The sequence below is a fragment of the Tachyglossus aculeatus genome, chromosome 12 (assembly GCF_015852505.1).
Source record: "Tachyglossus aculeatus isolate mTacAcu1 chromosome 12, mTacAcu1.pri, whole genome shotgun sequence".
NCBI classification, from domain to species: Eukaryota; Metazoa; Chordata; class Mammalia; order Monotremata; family Tachyglossidae; genus Tachyglossus; species Tachyglossus aculeatus.
Genome location: NC_052077.1, coordinates 28,915,565 through 28,937,668, shown reverse-complemented (window position 1 = coordinate 28,937,668; position 22,104 = coordinate 28,915,565). Strand labels below are relative to the sequence as shown.

The 22,104-nt window shown below is 38.6% G+C and overlaps 1 protein-coding gene across 3 annotated transcripts in view; it reads left to right on the top strand.

The window, feature by feature from the left end:
- The window catches only part of FSTL5 (follistatin like 5), a 580,307-nt gene that overhangs the window by 74,659 nt on the left and 483,544 nt on the right, over positions 1-22,104 (top strand). For all 3 annotated transcript variants that reach the window (XM_038755340.1, XM_038755338.1, XM_038755339.1), the window contains exon 3: positions 9,088-9,121. In XM_038755340.1, coding sequence (XP_038611268.1) covers positions 9,088-9,121 — 34 coding nt within the window. The remainder of the gene's footprint in view (positions 1-9,087; positions 9,122-22,104) is intronic.

Genomic DNA, 22,104 nt, shown 5'->3' with positions numbered 1-22,104 from the left:
TGTCTCCCCCTTCTAGACTGTGAGCCCGTTGTTGGGTAGGGACTGTCTCTATATGTTGCCAACTTGTACTTCCCAAGCACTTAGTACAGTGCTCTGCACACAGTAAGTGCTAATAAGTACGATTGAATGAATGAATGAAGAGTTGAGCAATCTGTCTAAAAAAACCACTATTTTTTCCTCAGTCAACTTTTGGGGGGATCCAAATGATTCAGCAAATTTCGCTTTCATTTCATTGAAAAGATGTGTTCAGAGATTATTTTTTATAGCTTCAGGTCTGAAACGATGCATTTTACTCTAGTTACTTTTCATATTGCCCCCTGTGTACTGATACTCAAACTTTAATTGTCCCTTGCAACCTGTGGGAAAAACAAGCATAATTTCCAATCGGACAGTTTCCTCCAAAATAATGTTCGATCCTTCAATCAATCGGTAGCTTTTGTTGGACACTTGTTGTATGCAGAGCACTGTATTAAATTATTTAGTCATGATTTTATGAGGATAAAGGACTGATTATATTATTCATCGTAGCTTTCTGTCTCCTGTTACTATGCTCGTGAAAAGATCCTGAGATCTTTTCACAAAAATGAAAGTATTTTATTTACAGTTTACCTCATGATACAATCAGGTGATATTTTTTGGAAACGTGTTTCTATCCTGAATCATTGTACCATGAAGAAGTGTTTTAACATAGATTTTTACCTGCTCTTGGTGTCTTTCCTGCCATTTGCACAATTCCAAAACTTGGCCCCCTTCCCTGTTTCTTCAATCCTGTGTATGATTCCTTTTGGGGTACAGTTGATTATTTTTCTTCTTTGTTTCAACTTGAATTGCAGTCTAACAGTCACCACCACTGATTCCTCGATACCTCAGTCAGCTCCTTGCGGTTTCTTCACCTTACATCCCTGTCTTTGCACCTAGGTCAAAACCAAAGGGATTGAGAACAGGCACTGTCTCGGTTATGATACTGGGAGAGTTTGCAGTGGGTGAAACAACTGAAGGAGGCCACCCTCTTGCGTCCTGCAGTCCTTTATCATCCTATACCTATCCTAGAAACTTTGGTTGGGTAGAGAAGTGGGGCATCAAGGTGGAAAAGGGGAAGGGAGAGAGGGAGTTGAAGGGCAGGATGCCACCAAAATTGGGATTAAAGTAAAATAAAATAGAATAAAATAAGAAAGAATAAAATACTGAGAAACAGCTTGGCTCAGTGGAAAGAGCCCGGGCTCAGGAGTCAGAGGTCATGGGTTCTATCCTGACTCCACCACAGATCTGCCATGTGACCTTTGGCAAATCACTTAAAGTACTGAAAACATTGTGTGAAATTGGGATTGGGCTCACCCTCCTCTTTGAGTAAGAGTGTTAACATGCAGAACGTTCTGCTTCAAGAGTTGAAATGGTTGTATGAGCATGTTCCCCTCATATTTTGTGTGCATAAAATGGAGGACGTTCTGAGAACGCCAAGTAGTTGAGATTAGGGAAGCAGCATGGCTTAGTGGCAAGAGCCTGGGTTTAGGAGGTCATGGGTTTGAATTCTGACTCCACTGCTTATCAGCTGTGTGACTTTAGGCAAGTCACTTAACTTCCCTGGGCCTCAGTTCCCTCATCTGTAAAATGGGGATGAAGACTGTGAGTCCCATGTGGGACAATCTGATTACCTTGTATGTACCCCGGTGTTTAGAACGGTGCTTTGCACATAGTAAGCACTTAACAAATACCAACATTATTATTATTATTATTATTATTATTATTATTATTACTTAACTTCTCGGAGCCTCAGTTACCTCATAGAGAAGCAGCGTGGCTCAGTGGAAAGAGCCCCTGTTTTGGAGGCAGAGTTCATGGGTTCAAATCCTGGCTCTGCCCATTGTCAGCTGTGTGACTTTGGGCAAGTCACTTAACTTCTGTGGGCCTCAGTTACCTCATCTGTAAAGTGGGGTTTAAGACTGTGAGCCCCACATGGGACAACCTGATCACCTGGTAACCTCCCCAGCGCTTAGAACAGTGCTTTGCACATAGTAAGCACTTAATAAATGTCATTATTATTATTATTATTATTATCTGTAAAATGGGGATTAAGATTGTGAGCCCCACATGGGACAACCTGATCACCTTGTATTCCCCCCAGTGCTTAGAACAGTGCTTGGCACATAGTAAGCGCATAACAAATGCCATCATTATTGTTATTACTACGAAGTATAGATTCTAGTCAAATATAGTCTAGGCTGATGGTGAGAAAGATAAAAGTTCAGGGTGCAGTGTGGGGGCCAGAAAGGAGAAGCATAGGGTTCAAATGGCACATTTTATATGTGTGGCAATTAGATAAATGATAATGTTGGGATTATTTATTGTATCTTTATAAGCACTTAGTATGGTGCTCTGTGCACGGAAGCCTTCAGTAAATTCTACTGATTGATTATGAAAGCTGCAGGAATAAAAGAAAGAGCAGATATTACTTCCAGAATAGATCGTTTGTTTGGTGGTTGTAACCTGGGATGCACATGCTTATTCTTTCACCTACACTATCTGTAAATATTAAGAAATAGTCTACTACAAAGTCAAGTTTCTTTTCAATTATATAATTCTCTCTATTACATTTCACTGGATTCTTCTGAACTTGCAACACAAAGCAATTAATCATTGATTTGGATGACTTCAATATTGTTTTTGAAGATTTCATGTCAAAACTCCTCCAGTGCAGAACCTTTGGCAATGTAAAAAGTGATGCAGCAGAGAATTTCAATACATCTTCGAATGCATCAACTTTGGTGTTTAAAGCTATCAAGCAAAAATATTGTATTTGCATGAATCAATGCAGAAGTAAAGCAAATGCATGTAATAATATCTCATACGATGGCTGAACGATTAGGTCAAGTAGATAAAATAATAGTTTTGTCTCAACATAAATCAAAGATGACCAGTGTGGGCTCCCAAGTTGCTGGAAGACTTGTAACTTCTCTGTGTCTGCTTTCTCCATCCCCAAACCCATTCCTAAAACAAATTGTTCTCTCTGTCTACTCTCCTGAACCTTGAACCCCTGGCCAAATCGTAGAGTATTTGAAATTGGGAAAGAAACTAATTATGGTTTAGGTGGAGGAAAAACTGCAGAGTGCTCTCATTGGGCCTCTCAAAAAGACAGCATTGAGTTTTTATTCAATTCTTGGGTATCTTCAGTGATAGTCCATTGTGCAGCCATTGAATATCTTAGTTTAGCTCCGTGTTTCTGAAAATGGTCATTGTTTGGTGGCAATAAAAAAGTATGTGCAGGAATAAGATTCTCTTCGGTTCATCTTTGGTTAATAACTGTAGTTGGGTTTCAAGGACTGGTGAGATATCATGGAGATGTCACTCCACCCCAAGCAGATTGGCTCAAAAATAATAGGGAGCTCTCAAGGGGAATATCCTAAAGGAATTTGATGGTCAGAGTAGAGGAGTCCAAGAGAGCTCTGTGATTATTGCCATTGTAAAGGAAGAGAGGGGCAGGTGGCATTTGTCTTTTGAAGAGCACTGACAAGACTGAAGCTGGAGAGGGTTTTCGGGAAAATTAGTAAAAGGCAAGGCAAGTTACTGCTTCTCTTGACATGGGCACAGTTTTCTTCAGAAATGTATCTCTACAGTGGCCAGAAACCTGTATCTTCCAGGACTGGAAATCAATAATAATAATAATAATAATAATAATAATAATAATAATAATAATAATAATGGTACTTGTTAAGCTCTTACTATGTGCCAAGCACTGTTCTAAATGCTGGTTCTAAATGATTACAAGGTAATCTAGGTGTCCCACTTGGGGCTCACAGTCTTAATTCCCATTTTACAGATGAGGTAACTGAGGCACAGAGAAGCTAAGTGACTTGCCCAACGGCTCACAGCTGATGTGACGGAGCTGGGATTAGAACCCACAGCCTCTGACTCCTAAACCCGTTCCCTTTCCACTAAGTCACACTGCTTTGGTCACAGGGGTTGAACAAGCAGTAAAGGGAGGAATTGACCTCTAGTTCTGGCCAGGTGTCCAACTAAAATGGAAACGAAGAGAGGCACTTGCTTTAATGAAGGATGAATGAAAAATTATTGTTTCCATTTTTGCCTAGTCCCACTTTCAAATGAAGGTGGCTGCACCTATATTTGGAACATATTCTTGTCACAGTCCTTAGTAATCATGTGATGTCATCTGTAGTGTTTCAAAAACCTTAAGGCTGGCATTCTGTCTTCTCGGGCAAGCATTTCTATCCTCTTGAAAAGAGAGTTTTCCGTACAGAACCACAAAATGCCACCCATAAAATGTAGCCTAGACGTTGGGTGGCTGGATGGAGTCTACTCTTGGGATTGAAGGCCCTGCCTCAGTTCCGTGGCTTCGTGACCAAGAATCTGCAGAGAATTGGTTAGAGTGACAGTGGGGTGTGAACAAACCTCACACTCATATCAGTACAACATCATTTTGCTTTCTGTCAGTTTTATCCTCATTGGGGCAGGCAAATGGGAAGGTAAGTATTTAGTAGATTGCAAAGTGCACGCAGATTTTTTTTTTTCGTTAATTGCAAGACACATCTGTGACCAAACTGATCACCTCATAATTCCATGGTTGGACCACAGCTCCATCTGTGATTGCCGTGGTTGTCCCTATGATTGTCACTGTCCATGTCAGGGTTTCAGGATTTCAGCTATCCACTCTGTGGAATATTTTAGGTGGTTCTTCAAACAGAAACTTTCCCCCCTGATGTGGTAGGCTTAAAAGGCAATTACCTACTTTAGAAACCAGGGCTAGGCTTCATCTCCTGCTTCTCTATCCACAGGACCAAACGGCAGAGGTTCAACTCGGGAGTAATGAGAATTTTCAAGAACAATGAATTATCCTGAATTGTATTCATACTCACATTTTTCTCTGAAAGTCGAGTATAATCTGAATAAGAATGTAGGGTGCCTGGAGGATTATACTTTTAGAGCATTTTTTCCTATAGAGAATAGACCAACTACTGAAGCAAAGTGAAGGCAAAATAATGTAGAAAGGGATTGTTTGCTTTGTGTACTAAATTGGGACAGGATGGGCTAGTGAGTGTAATTTACTTTTGGCCCGTAAGGCAGAAAAGTGTCCTATGATATAGTACCAAGTTGAGGTCTATTTCTGTCCGAACAAACTCCAGTTATTCATTCAATTGTATTTATTGAGCGCTTACTGTGTGCAGAGCACTGTACTAAGCTCTTGGGAAGTACAAGTTGGCAACATATAGAGACGGTCCTTACCCAACAGCGGGCTCACAGTCTAGAATTATTTATCATTGTTTATCCTTTATCATTATTTATCTTCTAGACTGTAAGCCCATTGTTGGGTAGGGACTGTCTCTATATGTTGCTGAATTGTACTTTCCAAGTGCTTAGTACAGTGTTCTGCATACAGTAAGCGCTCAATAAATATGCTCGAATGAATGAGTGAACAAACTGTACCAGCCTGTAACCTTATCTTTTAATGGGAAATAACAACCTCTCAGTACCTTTAACAATGAATACTTAAATGTTAGAGTGTTGAAATGTGTGTTGGAAATGAGAGATATGAAATAAGGAAGGCTTTGTCATTAATTCCTTGACATTTCAATTTGGCAGTATATGATCAGGAAATGTGTCTGTTATATTGTTTTATTGTACTCTCCCAAGTGCTTAGTACAGTGCTCTGCACACAGTAAGTGCTCAACGAATGTAATTGACAGGACTTCTTTCAAAGCCTATTTCAGAATCGTACAAGATGCAAATATCAGTTCTTATAACATTACTTTTCTCTGCTGTTTTTGGTTCATTACTTGGTGGAGTGTTTCAGAGATATAGAAGTGTTAATCATTTGCTTCAGGCCTAAGCATTTTGTAAAGTTGCATTTTGTTAGTTTCCTGGCATTTTGAAACATAGATTCACACAGCGTGTGAACATTTTTGTATGTACCCCAGCGCATAGCACAATGCCTGGCACATTATAAGTGCTTAACAAATACCACAGTTTTGTTGTAATAATAGTAGTAATAATGCCACAATTAATATTATTGTTGTTATTATTTTCTCTGGTCTTTGCAGTTATGTATGCATTCTGGGTAACACATAGCAGAATGTTAAAAGGCAGAAATGCTTATGACCACATAGGTTTTTAGAAATGTATGATCACATAGCAGACAAATTTCTCCCCGTGCTCAAAAGAGTAGGGAGTATTTTTTATTATTGTTGTTTAATTAGGGAAAATGTCCACATAAAGTTGTAAAATTTGTATGAAGAAGATGAACAAAGTTCTATCTAAAATTGGTGTTTTAGTTCAGCTGGCAAATCTACTACAAAAGTGTAACCTTGAATCTGAACTCAACTCAACATGATTCTCTAAGAATTCTACCCTAAAAGAAAATAACTAAATTCCGCATTTCTTATTTTTCAAATGTTTTACCAGTATTTCTTATCCACCTGCCCCCAAATGCTGACTATTTATCAATCAATCAATCAATCAATCAATCGTATTTATTGAGCACTTACTGTGTGCAGAGCACTGTACTAAGCGCTTGGGGAGTACAAGTTGGCAACATATAGAGACAGTCCCTACCCAACAGTGGGCTCACAGTCTTAAAGGGGGATACAGAGAACAAAACCAAACATACTAACAAAATAAAATAAATAGAATAGATATGTACAAGTAAAATAAATAAATAAATAAATAAATAGAGTAATAAATATGTACAAACATATATACATATATACAGGTGCTATGGGGAAGGGAAGGAGGTAATATGGGGGGATGGAGAGGAGGACGAGAACTGAAGTTCTAAATAAACTTGGTAGGGTCAGTTCACACAGATGTGAGAAATTTTACTTTTGAAAGACTGGATAATAGTGATAATAATTATGGTGCTTGATAAGCGCTTACGTTCCAAGCGTTGTTCTAAACTCAGGGGTAGGTGCAAGTCAGTCAGGGTAGATAGAGTCCCATTCCCACCTGAGGCTCACATACTTAATCTCCATTTTGCAGATGAGGGAACTGAGGCAGAGAGGTTAAGTGATTTGTGCAAGGTCACTCAGCAGAGAAGTGGCAGAGTTTGGGATTAAAAACCAAGTCTTTCTGATTCCTGGCTCCTATTTATTTTTAGTACTGGAAATTGGAACTCTCATTAAGCCAAACTGGATATATTATTTGTCTCTGATGAACAAATAGTAGATTATATTATAAATCAAGATGTGTTGAAATTTCATCTTAAATTGTAGAAAGATTGAATTTGAAGAACTTCACTAAGTCATATTGATTAGGAGCCTCAGACACAGAGCAGCAGGGACCTGGTGTATTTTTAAAACATGCATTTTCTCCCAGGATTTAAGTACTATTATTATTTCCACTACTACAGCAGTAATAATATAGATGAGGGGAACCAAAAAACATATTTTAGAAGTCTGAGCGCTGCATAAATAAAAGTTGATTCTATAAGCAAAAACATACTAATATTCAATTTTGCTCTCAAAAATGTAGATTTAAAAGAAATTAAGGTGAAGAAAATTTTAAGTTCTTATTAACGTTAATATGAGTACATAGTATACATGTGTGACCAGTAATGATACATTTAAGGATCCGGAGAAGCAGCGTGGCTCAATGGAAAGAGCATGGGCTTTGGAGTCAGAGGTCATGGGTTCAAATTCTGCCTCCACCAATTGTCAGCTGTGTGACATTGGGCAAGTCACTTAACTTCTCTGTGCCTCAGTTACCTCATCTGTAACATGGGAATTAAGACTGTGAACCCCCCGTGGGACAACCTGATAACCTTGTAACCTCCCCAGCGCATAGAACAGTGCTTTGCACATAGTAAGTGCTTAATAAATGCCATCGTTATTATTATCATTATTATTAGAGTGAGCAATGGAAAGGCAGGGCTGCTTAGGAATGAGAGGAATGTGGCCTAGTGAATAGAGCACAGGCTGGGAGTCAGAAGGATCTGGGTTCTAATTACAGCTCTGCTGTTTTTCTGCTGCATGACTGTGGGCAAGTCACTGCACTTCTCTGTTCCTGTTTCTTCATCTGTAAAGTGAAGACTAAAACTGTGAATCCCATGCGGGACTGGGACTGTGACCAACTTGATTAACTTTTATCTGCCCCAGCACTCAATACAGTGCCTGGTACATAGTAAGCACCTAATGAATGCCATAAAAAATATTTTTAAAGTGCTAATGAAAATAAAAGTGTTTTACTACTTCACTGAGTTTATTGGCACATTCACAATGGTCAATTGATACATACATGTTGCTTCAGAATTCCTCTGGTATGGAGCTCCTCTTCTTTAAGCAAAAGTAAAATCTACTTAAATATTAAATGAGAAAGTGCACCATGAACAGTTCCTGCTTGCACCTGAAAGCTAAATCTTCTGTAGTTGCATAGCAATAATCAAGTGTCAAACTGAGAGGCAGGGTTGAATGAAGCAATGCTAGGATTACTGTGAGCCCATTGTTGGGTAGGGACCGTCTCTATATGGTGCCAACTTGTACTTCCCAAGCGCTTAGTACAGTGCTCTGCACACAGTAAGCACTCAATAAATACGATCGAATGAATGAATAAATAGAATTGTTGTCAACTTTAGCCTTAACTTTCATTTTAGAGGTGTTAGATGGGGCCCTGTACTAGTTAAATTGCACAATTGTTAAATCTTTTGCATCCTTTTAGTGAATTATTGGTGAGTCTGCCTCACTTTATTCTTTATCAGTGATTTATTTTTAGTTCTGGACACAATAATTGGAACTCTCATTAAGAAACATTTAATTACTATGATTTCCTAGATGGGTTGGCCCAGCCCATTTAAGATGAATGTTCTTTTGTCCATGTCCAAGTATTAACTCAGCACATTAACCTTTGAAATTTTTTTTGTCTAGTAGCTAACATCAACTTCACTTTTAATAGGTATGCGGTAGAAGTAACTATTTAAATTACAAAAAAAATCCTTCATATTTCTTTTTCTGGGGTGGACTTAATATAGTAGCCACATTTACAATATAACAATGTTCGCTTCTGGCAATAGTAGTGATTGTTTTTTATTCTGCTGTGTCAATAATGTTTTGGTGCAAATTGTGACACATTTCTTTGTTTCAATTACAGCAGGAAAAAAGTCAAGAAAGTTCAAGAAACAAAGGTAAGATATTTTAAAATCCTTGTTATGGATTAAGTGTATAAAGAAAACCTCGCATTTACACAGCTTGAAAAAGGTGTGGAATTTTTAAGGAGAATTTCAGAGTAATTTAGAATCAGTGAAGTGCCTGACAGTGATAGATGAAAATGTGGGGAGTCCGATGGAGGGATATTTTGTTTTCCACACAAGATGGTTGTTAACCTTAAACTAGTAGGCTCCTCTATTAGACTGTATGTTGCTTAAAAGCAGGGACTGTGTACACCAGTTGCACCAAATGATTAGTACAGTGCTCTGTACAAAGTAAGTGATTAAAAAATACTAATTGATTGATTCTCCAGAAATTGTTGTGGCTTCAGGGACATAGGCCTAAAGAAAGCATTTACTCCCAAAATGCGAGTGATACTGTCATAATTTTGAAGCTCTGGAAAAAATTGATGATAGAGCTGGAAACTCCAGAATTACTCTGTAGCATTGGGACAGTATAAAGGGGTCAGTTCTTGGAGCCCCGAGGGAGGGAGAGAAGGAAGAGGTTCTCCTTTCCATTATTGCCCTCGTACTTCCACTGGGGAGATGGCTTCACACATGGGCCACTTCTGACGCACACTCCCTCTGAAACAGGTTCTGTTGCCCAACAAATACTCAGGACTTGGAAAACTAAGCCATGGTTTTAAAGCATTCTTTCAACCCAGACATCTACAACACAAGGGGGTTGGAGGAGGAATGGGAGAGGAAATATTCCACAATATTTATCCAACATTTCCTTCATGTTGCCAAGCATCTTGTAGGGGACAAAGAAGGACGAAGAATGAAACATAGGAATTTCCTTTAAGAAAATATCAAACATTTAAACTCTCAGAATTGTGTATCCTCATCTTTATTTGCCATTTAAAAGGCCTTCAGGAATCCATTTTGAAAATACTAGACCACATGCTCATCATGGCCGAGTGGTAAGAGAATGGGCCTGGGGATTAGAGGACCTGGGTTCTAATTCTGTCTGTCACTTGCCTGCTGTGTGACCTTGGGCAAGATACGTAATTTTTCTGTGCTTGTTTCTTCATCTGTAAAACGGGCACTTCATAACCTTTTCTTCCCACTTAAGCTGTGAGCCCCATGAGGGACAGGGGCTGTGTCTGATCTGATTATTCTGTATCTACTCTAAAACTCAGTATAATGCTTGGCACATAATAAGCATTTAAGAAATTAATAATAATAATAATAATACCTGCATAATATGACCAATGTAGTTTGTTACATCCCTTATTCATTTTTAAAATGTGCATTATTTCCACCTATTTCTATGGATCATATCATTCTGACCTGTTGAAGCTACCTGTGTGGATTTGTGATTTTACCTTTGCAATAGTAGTGATTCATACTCAGAATGTCTACAGTAACTCACAATTTTATTAGTTAGCTGCTGCTGAAGAGAATTTCAATTCCATAAAATTCTATATGAAGAATATTTATTTGATGTATGCATTATAAGTATATCAACTGGACACCTTATTTGGCATAATGTGCCCCAGGATTTGGGGATGTTTCTTTAGTCTTATGTTATGTTCATGGTGCTATAAACAGATACCTGAAATTGATGCTACTTTTTTCTGCTTGCCTCATTGCCACAAACTATGCAAATTGTATCATACATAAAATATATGTTTTTTTTAACCAACTTGCCTGTGTATTCATGCTTATTTTTTTCTTTGACAATGTGATATATATAAGACTTGACCTGATACCCTTTGGATCTTTTCCTGCCATTTCTTGGCACACTGAGCAAAACCCTCACTTACATTATGAATTCCAGACCACTGAATTGTAAGCAAATCAGAGATATGTGGATACTTGAAAATATATTATTTGCCTTTGCCCATGAGAACCCTAAATTACACATAAAGGCTTATATGAACTCATCTGGAAATGCTGTTACCATACTGGATTTGCTGATTGGCTATTTTTCGATCATTATTTCTATTCCAGGCTGCAAGAATCATGCTGAGGCAGGGATACCATAATCTGTGATTTCAGAGTTCTAACTCTGGGATTATGTGTCACCTGGGTCAAGAGGTCATCCACTGAGCGGGCTCACCAGCTCTAAAGTCCAAGTTGATTTTTAAAATATTACCCACAGCTACTCTCATCTCATTTCCAGCTAGGACATTCTGAGCAGAACATTACATTGATTTTTTATTTTAAAATGTTTTGCATTTTTACACCCATAATATTTCCAGAGGAAATCTTTAATCTACTGACTTTCCTGCATGCTGTGCATGTTTCTGCTTAAGATAGCAATTCGTCTTTGAAGATGGAAGTGGTCTTACAGTACGTGGAGGCACAAGGCAACCTTTTGATAATTGGTTGGTTTTGAGACAGTGAGTGGAATGCGTGCTACTTTTTTTCATTAGACCCGTTTTAACTGATGAAAGTTTTCATTTTCATTGGTGTCAAGTAAATCTTCATCCAGTGACATAGCAAAATCCCCTCAACTCATCCATGTTTTATACACACATATTATCTTGTCACAGTGGAAGAGCTTTGGTTAAAATCTAGTTAGTATCTTAGCACTGATGCAATCTATCCACTGATTGTGATTTACATAGAGCCACCCTCTTTCTGCACGTGAGGGTTTTAATCCTCTATAGTGTACCTATTTTTGTTCCAATATATAAAATCGCCACCCTAAATGTCCTTTAAAGACATCAGTATATGCATTTTTACAATCACTCTTTCATTTCGTCTATCTGGATGTAAGTGATCTTTGGGAATGTTATAGGCAGAGTGAGGAAATAATTTCCCTCGAATTGTTAGTCTTCAATGGAAAGCACACTATCTGGACTGTTCGCTTTTCAAGTACATGTCAATGAATTTCAGAAGTAAGTGGGGTCTAATTCTCAGTTACATTTCATTTTGACTTTCAGGAAATATTTGAAAATTGCATTTCAAATGCCAGAACCGACGGGTAGACATTCAGGGCTAGGTGGCAGTACAAAGCATTCAGTTTCGTAGAAACTAGTAATCTTGCAAAGCATTTTAAAAATCAAAATGTAATTACTCCAATTGGTCCTAGGCTACTTCATTAATGGTTTGTGAAGCTATTTCATATTCTAATATGAACATTTGTATCTCCAGTCCACTAGAGATGTCCGTTCCACTGCTGCTGTTGCTTCAGCTGATGAAAGATACTATGTGGAGGAGTGGCCTTCTTTCTTTCTTCTCTCTTCCCACCCTGCTATCTGCCGATGCTGAACTCTTAGTGTTTAGGGAGTAGGTCTGGGAAAGTAATTTATTAGGTAATGGGGGTTGAGAATTATATTCCTATCCCTGGGATTCAAGTGTCACTGGCATGGGAGAGTTGTTGATAGTTTCTTGGTTTGCGCTGCTTAATTAGCTATAAGGTAATTAACTCTGGGTAACTAGTCAGTAACAGGATCTAGAAGGGGTATGTTGCAGCATTAGGTTCTGCCTTCTTTGCAACATCATCTGGTGCTTCATGAATTATCTCTTGAAAAAGCATTTTAAATATGTCAATACTAGAAGTGAAAGTAGAATGATAACACTAAAGGAATAGTTGGGGAGGTCTATTTTCATGCCATATTTAAAAATCAATCAGTGTTTTTTATTGAATGCTTACTGTGTGGCGAGCACTGTACTAACCACTTGGGAGACTACAATACAACGGAATTGGTAGATACATTACCTGCTCACAACGAGCCCCTCCCCATACCCCCCGCCTTACCTCCTTCCCCTCCCCACAGCACCTGTATAACTGTATATATGTTTGTATGTATTACTCTATTTACATATTCTATTTATTTTATTTTGTTAATATGTTTTGTTTTGTTGTCTATCTCCCCCTTCTAGACTGTGAGCCCGCTGTTGGGTAGGGACCGTCTCTATAGGTTACCAACTTGTACTTCCCAAGCGCTTAATACAGTGCTGTGCACACAGTAAGCACTCAATAAATACCACTGAATGAATGAATGAATAATATGGGAGACTGATATTAATGCAATGAAATCATTTATAATATATAATTTATAGATATGTACGTAAGCGCTGTGGGGCTGAGAGGTGATGAGTACCAAAGATCAGAGATCCAGGTGCGTAGACAACTTCCCAAGCACTTAGTACAGTGCTCTGCACACAGTAGGTGCTTAATAAATACAAGTGAATGACCCTCAGAAGGGACAGGGAGCCAGGGAAAGAGGGCTTAATCAGAGAAATCCCCTTGGAAGAGATGCATTAAATACATTAAATACTGCATATAAGGAGGTATTTGAAAGTCAATTATGCAAACTAATTGATTTCAGGATCATTCAGTTTATCAAGTAGCAGATAATTGAGTTTGGTTATCTTCAACTGGAGCCTGTCCTACTTTCCCAACCTTCTTGTTTCAATATTTCAGTCCTTGGTATGTATAACAGATTATTAGGGATAATCGCTTTCATAGATTAAATAGTATATATGTGTATATATGTGTGTATATACTATATATATATATGTGTGTATATGTGTGTATCATATATATATGATACATAAAATACTATATAGTAAATTATGGACAATGGAAATTACACTTTAAGTATTTTATATATGTGCATGTGTTAGAGAAATTAAATTATTGATAGAAGTGTTGACATTGGAATTCAACACTGAAAGAAAAAGGTAAAATGAACACAAGCAGACTTGACCCTCTAGTCCATTTTATTCATTCAGTCAGTCAATCATATTTATTGAGCACCTACTGTGTGAAGAGCACTGTACTAAGCACTTGGGAAGTACGAGTCGGCAACATATAGAGATGGTTGCTACCCCACCAAGTCCCTCTTTCCTGGCAGGGCAAGGAGGCCAAAGAAGAAACAAATATGAAAAGAAATAGCTTACCCTACTTATTACACTCTAGACTGTAAGCTCATTTTGGTCAGGGAATGTGTCTGTAAACTGTGTTATATTGTTATACTGTATTCTCCAAGTGCTTACTACAATGCTCTCTGTACACAGTAAGTACTTAGTGAATGCAACTGATTAATTCTTACTCTCCTGTGCCGGGTTCTGGATCTGGGCTGATCAGCTCCATTTTGCAGCTGCTTTACAGATTTTCCAACATTATAAATTTGCTGTATTAATGAGGTAACACTTGCGTTTATTGCTTTACTATGACTCCTTGCTCCATTTTCAGTCAGTCAATCAATATATCTGTCAGTGGTCGTCCCCCTCTCCATCCCCTCATCTTACCTCCTTCCCTTCCCCACAGCACCTGTATATATGTATATGTTTGTACATATTTATTACTCTATTTATTTATTTATTTATTTTATTTTATTTGTACATATCTATTCTATTTATTTTATTTTGTTAGTATGTTTGGTTTTGTTCTCTGTCTCCCCCCTTTTAGACTGTGAGCCCACTGTTGGGTAGGGACTGTCTCTATATGTTGCCAATTTGTACTTCCCAAGCGCTTAGTACAGTGCTCTGCACATAGTAAGCGCTCAATAAGTACGACTGATGATGATGATGATTTATTGAGTGCTTCCTGTTGGCGGAGCACTGTACTAAGTGCTTAGGAAAGTACAATACAACAGAGATGGTAGAAATGTTCCCTGCTCCCAACGAGTTTTCTCTTTCAGTCTACAGAGGTGAGATTTTTTTCACTACTATTATTGATGGCTGGGGCTAGATTTTCTAGGAGAGTTCTAGTGAAAGGTATGCTGCAATGACCAGTGAATTTTTCATGAAATGATAACTAAAATAGCTCAAGAAAGAGGCACATGCAATGTATAAAGGAAACTTCTATATTCTATTAGCTTTGAAAACCTAATGCTAAACTCTCTCTTCATACACACACACACACACACACACACACACAGAGAGAGCATTCTCACTGAAATTTTGCCATTTATTGCATGGAATATGACTAGTACACAAACTAAAATAACACTACCCATGATTTATGAAGTTTCCTTCTTTCCTGGACGCTCTGCCACCCATATAATTTAGTTGTAGATTCAGGTATTACTATCCTCCCTGTGCCAACCAGCAATCTGATGCAATGAGAGAGTAAGTGACATGCCCCAGGTCATCTATTGAATTGGTAATATAGCTGAGGCTAGAACCCTAGCTTCTTCAGGTTCTTTCCAATGGAATAAACTGTCTCCCCGTGGACAGATTGAGTGTTGGAGGTGAAGAGCTGTGAACTTTCTCAAAGTCACAGCAGCAAGTCTGTACAGCTAGGAATAGTTTCTCAGACATTTGTTCCTCGGAGAGCATCAAATGAACAAATGGAAACAGACTGTAAACCTCTAAGAATAGTAATTCCTGTGCATGAATTTTCTATGAGACCCATCATCTAGTTGATGGGTGTCTATGTTTATGGAATACGATAAAGCCTGTGTCATAAGTAATCTTTGAAATGGTTATCGCTTACATTATGTGAACTGTGTGAACTTGCCATATTTTTAATGGATTACATTACAAACACATTGCGATTGCTCGAATCTTCATTTTCAGTTTGAGGACTTTTGCTAAGTGTTTATAGAATTTAAGACAATTTTATCTCGTCTGCTTATTCCCCCCCGTGAAGACATTTGCAACCCCAAGGATGCCCCATAACATTCAATTAATAGACTCCAGCACTGGAAAGGTGAATTTAAAGACTGACAATCTGAAAAAACACCAAGCATTAACAATGCTGGATGAATCCCACTAGGCCATTGCTCATTCTTGTCTTTGTGGTAATAACTGGCAAGACACGGCCGGAGAGATACAAGTAAAAGCAATCACTTTTCACACCCTTCGTAGACAATAACAAATGTGTTGGATTTGACATGGAATTAAAATTTACAATTTGCCACTACTTTATTGGACCCATACTTTAGAGATTAGATTGGGCATGCAGCCTTGAAATCCGCATGAGCTGCTATTGATTAACCGCAAGTTTCATCGTCATGTACGGGAGAACCAATCACTTGGAAATTGACTGACAGTTCTTTAGTTATAGAATGAATTTCCAAGAAGGTTTGATCCATTTTACTTCACACTTACCTTAATGATCTTAGTGCAAAATGATTGTTGACTTGCAGATCAATTTCAAACATGTCATTCCCTATTATTATACACGTTACCTGCCTTTTCAGACTTCATTAGCCAGCATCAGCTTCATTCATGAGAAGCAGCGTGGCTCAGTGGGGAGAGCCCGGGCTTTGGAGTCAGAGGTCATGGGTTCAAATCCCGGCCCCGCCACTTGTCAGCTGTGTGACTTTGGGCAAGTCACTTAACTTCTCTGTGCCTCAGTTACCTCATCTGTAAAATGGGGATTAAGACTGTGAGCCCCCCGTGGGACAACCTGATCACCTTGTAACCTCTCCAGCACTTAGAACAGTGCTTCGCACATAGTAAGCGCTTAGTAAATGCCATTATTATTATTATTTGTGATCTTTTGATATTGAAAGTGAAGAGACTGCCATGTGGAGGCAAGTTCTATCACATATTCATTTGGCATTTAGAATTAAAGATAGTGCACTGCCATAATACTAGCCTCAAATCCATGCCTGTTTAGAACAGCATAGCCTACTGGGAAGAGCATAGGACTGGAAGCCAAGAGACCTTTCTGTGCTTAAGTTTTATCCTATAAAAAAGGAGGAGATACTTGCTCTCCTTCCTCTTTAGACAGTGGTCTCAGTGTGGGACAGATCCTGCATCCGATCTAATTATCTTCATATACTCCAGGGCGTACCATATTGTATAAACTCCTAATAAATTAAATTATTATTATTATTTGATGGTTTTGCTAATTTGTAAACTTTCTATAATGCTTTCCTTTTTACCATTCACAAATAATAGGCTAAAGGAGACTGAGTGCAGTTCATCTTTATAACAATATCATGAGTGTTTATTAGCTCTATGATGCAAAAGTTCTTATTTCCAAATTATTTCAGTTAAAAGGTGAGTAATGCCTGTAGAACATCCTTGTCAAACTGCACTCATTCCATTGTTCCTCAGTTATCAAGTGTTGTCACATTTTATAAGAACATTCTTATTTCACATGATCCCAGTCCATTTCATGATATAACTAAGGAACTGTAAACATGGAGGCACTTCATTCTCAAAATGCTACAATTTTCTATCATAATAATAATAATGATAATAATGGTGGTATTTGTTAAGTGCTTACTATGTGCCAAGCACTGTTCTAAACGCTGGGGTAGATACAAGGTAATCAGGTTGTCCCACATGGGGCTCACAGTCTTAATCCCCATTTTACAGATGAGGTAACTGAGGCACAGAGAAGTTAAGTGACTTGCCCAAGGTCACATAGCAGACAAGTGGCAGAGGCAGGATTAGAACCCGTGACCTCTGAATCACAGGCCCTTGCTCTTTCCACTAAGCCATGCTGCTTCTCTATCATGAAATAATACATTATTTAATATTGAAGATCTTCATGCATCTTAAGATTGAAAGATGCCTTTGGAAGATTTTTATAAAATGCCTCACAAATCAGCTGTACACTCCTGTCTTAGAAGTCCTGGCAGCTGGGAAAATAGGAATATTCACTTAAAATTAAGCTTGTCATCTTACCAAAAATTAAAGTCATGAAAAACACCTCCTGTATTCCAGTATGCTTTGGAAACTCTTCATGTATTTATTGAATTTGTTCAGAGTTGACAAAAACAAAGATAAATATTGCCGTCTATTCCCGAGAGCTGGAATTCATTGGCCTATATCTGAAGCGACTGTATTACATATGTTGAACTCAATTCTTCCAGTGTCTAAGAAAGTAATACTTTGAGGGAATATTTAAGGCTTTGTAGCAAATATTCTTGGGGTGTAAATCGGCCATATACTCTCAGAGTGTCCTAACTAATGTTAAATCTTGGTTCTCTATACCGTTTTGACTACAGTCAAAGCTGTGGCTCTCTGTCTATCTGAGAGTCCTGATTTCCCCAGAGAACTAAAGAAGAGGAAGAGCACTGGAGGAGAGCTATAGGAGCAAGTTTGGCAGGAGGGAAGGGCAAAGGCCTCAAAGTCCCAACCAATCAGGGTGTCAGTCAACAAATGGTATTTATTGAGTGTTTAATGTGTACACAGAGTGCAGTACAGCAGAGTTGATAGACACATTCCCTGCCCACAAGGAGCTCTCATCTTATCCGGACTGGATTACTGCATCAGCCTCCTCTCTGATCTCCCATCCTCCTGTCTTTCCCCACTTCAGTCTATACTTCACGCTGCTGTCCGGATCATTTTTGTGCAGAAACGCTCTGGGCATGTTAGCCCCCTCCTCAAAAATCTCCAGTGGCTGCCTGTCAACCTTCGCATCAAGCAAAAATTCCTCACCCTGGGCTTCAAGGCTGTCCATCACCTCGCCCCCTCCTGCCTCACCTCCCTTCTCTCCTTCTCCAGCCCAGCCCGCACCCTCCACTCCTCTGCCGCTAACCTCCTCACTGGGCCACGTTCTCACCTGTCCCGCCGTCGACCCCCAGCCCACGTCCTCTCCCTGGTCTGGAATGCCCTCCCTCCGCACATCCGCCAAGCTAGCTCTCTTCTTCCCTTCAAAGCCCTACTGAGAGCTCACCTCCTCCAAGAGGCCTTCCCAGACTGAGCCCCCTTTTTCCTCTCCTCCTCCCCATCCCCCCCCGCCCTACCTCCTTCCCCTCCCCACAGCACCTGTATATATGTTTGTACAGATTTATTACTCTATTTACTTGTATATATTTACTATTCTATTTTGTTATGATGTGCATTTACCTTTAATTCTATTTATTCTGATGACACCTGTCCACATGTTTTGTTTTGTTGTCTGTCTCCCCCTTCTAGACTGTGAGCCCGTTGTTGGGTAGGGACCGTCTCTATATGTTGCCAACTTGTACTTCCCAAACACTGAATACAGTGTTCTGCACATAGTATGTGCTCAATAAATATGATTGAATGGATGAATGAATGAAAAGGAGCTTACAGCCTAGATGAGGAGTGAATCAATCTGGGAGCCTATATCTGCAGAGGAGCAGAAGTAGAGGCTGGAGCGGATTTCGACATGGAAGCAGGATCACTGTAAAAGAGAAAGATAATGTCATATCCCTTCTAGATTGAAAACGTTTTGTGGGCAGGGACTGTGTCTGTTATATTGTTTTATTTTACTCTCCCAAGTGCTTAGTAAAGTGCCCTGCACACAGCGCATGCTCAATAAATACGGTTGATTAATTGATTGTTTGCCCACAATTGAATGAAGCCATAAGCAAGGGTGGGAAAAAGCATTTTCCCATCCCCTCTTATTCCCTCCCTGCCAAACCAAATTGTAAAATAATGTAGAAAGTGTCATAACATCCTTAATATAGTTTAAATGTCTGATCCCCCTTCCGGAGACTAAGCAGGGAACATGTCTACCAATTGTTGTACTCTCCTAAGCACTTAGTACAGTGCCCTGCACTTGGTAAGCACTCAGTAGATACCACTGTTTGATTAATTCATTGATTATCTGGGTGTAATCAAGAGAACTCATTGTCCCCTGTGGAGGGAACAGAATTAGTTCTCCCCCTCTAGACTGTAAACTTGTCATGGTCAGGGATTGGTCTGTTACATCATTACATCTTTATATTGTACGCTCCAAGCACTTAATACAGGGACCTGCACAGAGTAAGTGAACAATGAATATCAATCAATCAATCAATCATATTTATTGAGCATTTACTGTGTGCAGAGCATTGTACTAAGCGCTTGGGAAGTACAAGTTGGCAACATATAGAGACGGTCCCTACCCAGCAGTGGGCTCACAGTCTAGAAGGGGGTGACAGAGAACAAAACAAAACATATTAACAAGATAAAATAGAATAGATATGTACAAGTAAAATAAATAAATATGATCGATTGATGTGTCTTCAAAAATTATTCAATGCAGAAAGTTCTCAGTTTGACTGACTTCTTCAGTAGAAAGTTAGAGAAATCCAATGACTCAATAAATCCAATGAATATATGTGACCGTTGATCGCCTTCACCAAGGTACAAAGCAGCGTGGCTTAGTGGAAAGAGCACAGGTTTGGGAGTCAGAGACTGTGCGTTCAAATCCCGGTTCTGCCACTTGTCAGCTGTGTGCCTTTGGGCAAGTCATTTCACTTCTCTGAGACTCAGTTACCTCATCTGTAAAATGGGGGATTAAGACTGTGAGCCTCCAGCGGGACAACTTGAGCACCTTGTAACCTCCCCAGCGCTTAGAACAGTGCTTTGCATATAGTAAGCGCTTAATAAATGCCATCATTATTATTATTATTATCATTACTATTATTACAAAGCTTAGCTGATATTTAATGTTCCCATGAATAATCATTATTTTATGTTTTTTTTTTGAGAATCAGGGTTTTTTCTTTTCAAATCACTTTCTCTAATATGGTATCTAATCTGAAGATGAGAACACCAGATACTATAATTGCCACTTATAAAACAAATATGTGTGCAAATATATATAGATATATATATATATATATCTATATATAGATATATAGAGAGATATATATGTATATATGTATATATGTATATGTATATATTATATACATGTGTGTGCAAGTATATATACATATACATATATACATGTATACATATACTGTAGTATTTAGTACAGATACTATAACTGCCACTTATAAAGCAAATATACGTGCAAAAAATATATATACATATAAAAATACATATATATGTGCAAATACATATATCACACACACATACACCGTGATTACTGCCATTAGTAACATGGATGGTCTTATCGTTATTTTAGCATTATGAGACTGAACATTAATCCTTTAATCACTTAATCCTTTAAAGCCATGAGAGTTTTATTATGAGCAACACAAAAAACTTTATCACGGAATGTGATGATTACTTCTGTATAGTTAGGTAAGTTATATCTTCTATTGCACTTGAATTCTAATGAGTTAATAGAAAAGAGGGGAGTGGAGGCTTATGCAGGATACCTACTCTGTTCCAATTGCATAAACAGCTTTAGGAATTACACAGAACAAGAGATAATCCTTCCCCGCCCCCCCACGATTTGGTGATTTTCATTAAGCTCTAAAGGAAAGTAACATTTTTAGCAGAAAAGGAATCTATACAAATCTTTATGCATTAGGGCTTTGCAGCAGTGGTTACAGTGAAATTGAAGAAGGCTTTAAGGATAATACATTAGTTTTGTTTTCTCCAACTGTTCGATTCAGTTGAGGAGGTTTTTCTTTGTTACAAAAGCCTCAGAGATTAGTTGTGATCAAATCAATCTTATTTATACACAGGCTGATCCAGTGCAGTAAGGGAAGAGAAGATGATGAGCTATCCAATCTTCTTGTGCTCAACTCAGGCAGAACCTCAAAAGATGTCAGTTCTGGGCTTCTCCTTCACCCTTCATTTTTAATAATAATAAATAATAGCAGTGATTCAACTGCTATGACTGGTAATAATTTGGACGCTGTTCTTTGTGCACAAATCCTGAGAGCTGAGCAAGGCCGCCTACATAAGTTGTGGTCTGAACTGTTTGCCTCTCAGTTCCCCTCTTAGTGCCAATTCATTCATTCATTCAATCGTTTTTATTGAGCGCTTACTTTATGCAGAGCACTGGTGTTTGTTAAGCACTTACTATATGCCAAGCATTGTTCTAAGTGCTGGGGACCGTTCTAAGCAATTACCTGTTTGGCCTAGTCTCTTCTGCTTGCAAAAGTTCCGAGGTTTTGTTAAATAATTCAACCTGAGGAAGAAAAAAAAATGTTCATAGGAGCTGGACAGTGCAAGTGTGAATTTGAATTAATGTAATAATAATAATAATAATAATGGTGTTTGTTAAGCACTTACTATTTGCCAAGCACTGTTCTAAGTGCTGGGGTAGATACAAGGTAATCAGCTACCTGGGGCTCTCAGTCTTAATCCCCATTTTACGGGTGAGGTAACTGAGGCACAGAGAATTCATTCAATCGTTTTTATTGAGCGCTTACTTTATGCAGAGCACTGGTATTTGTTAAGCA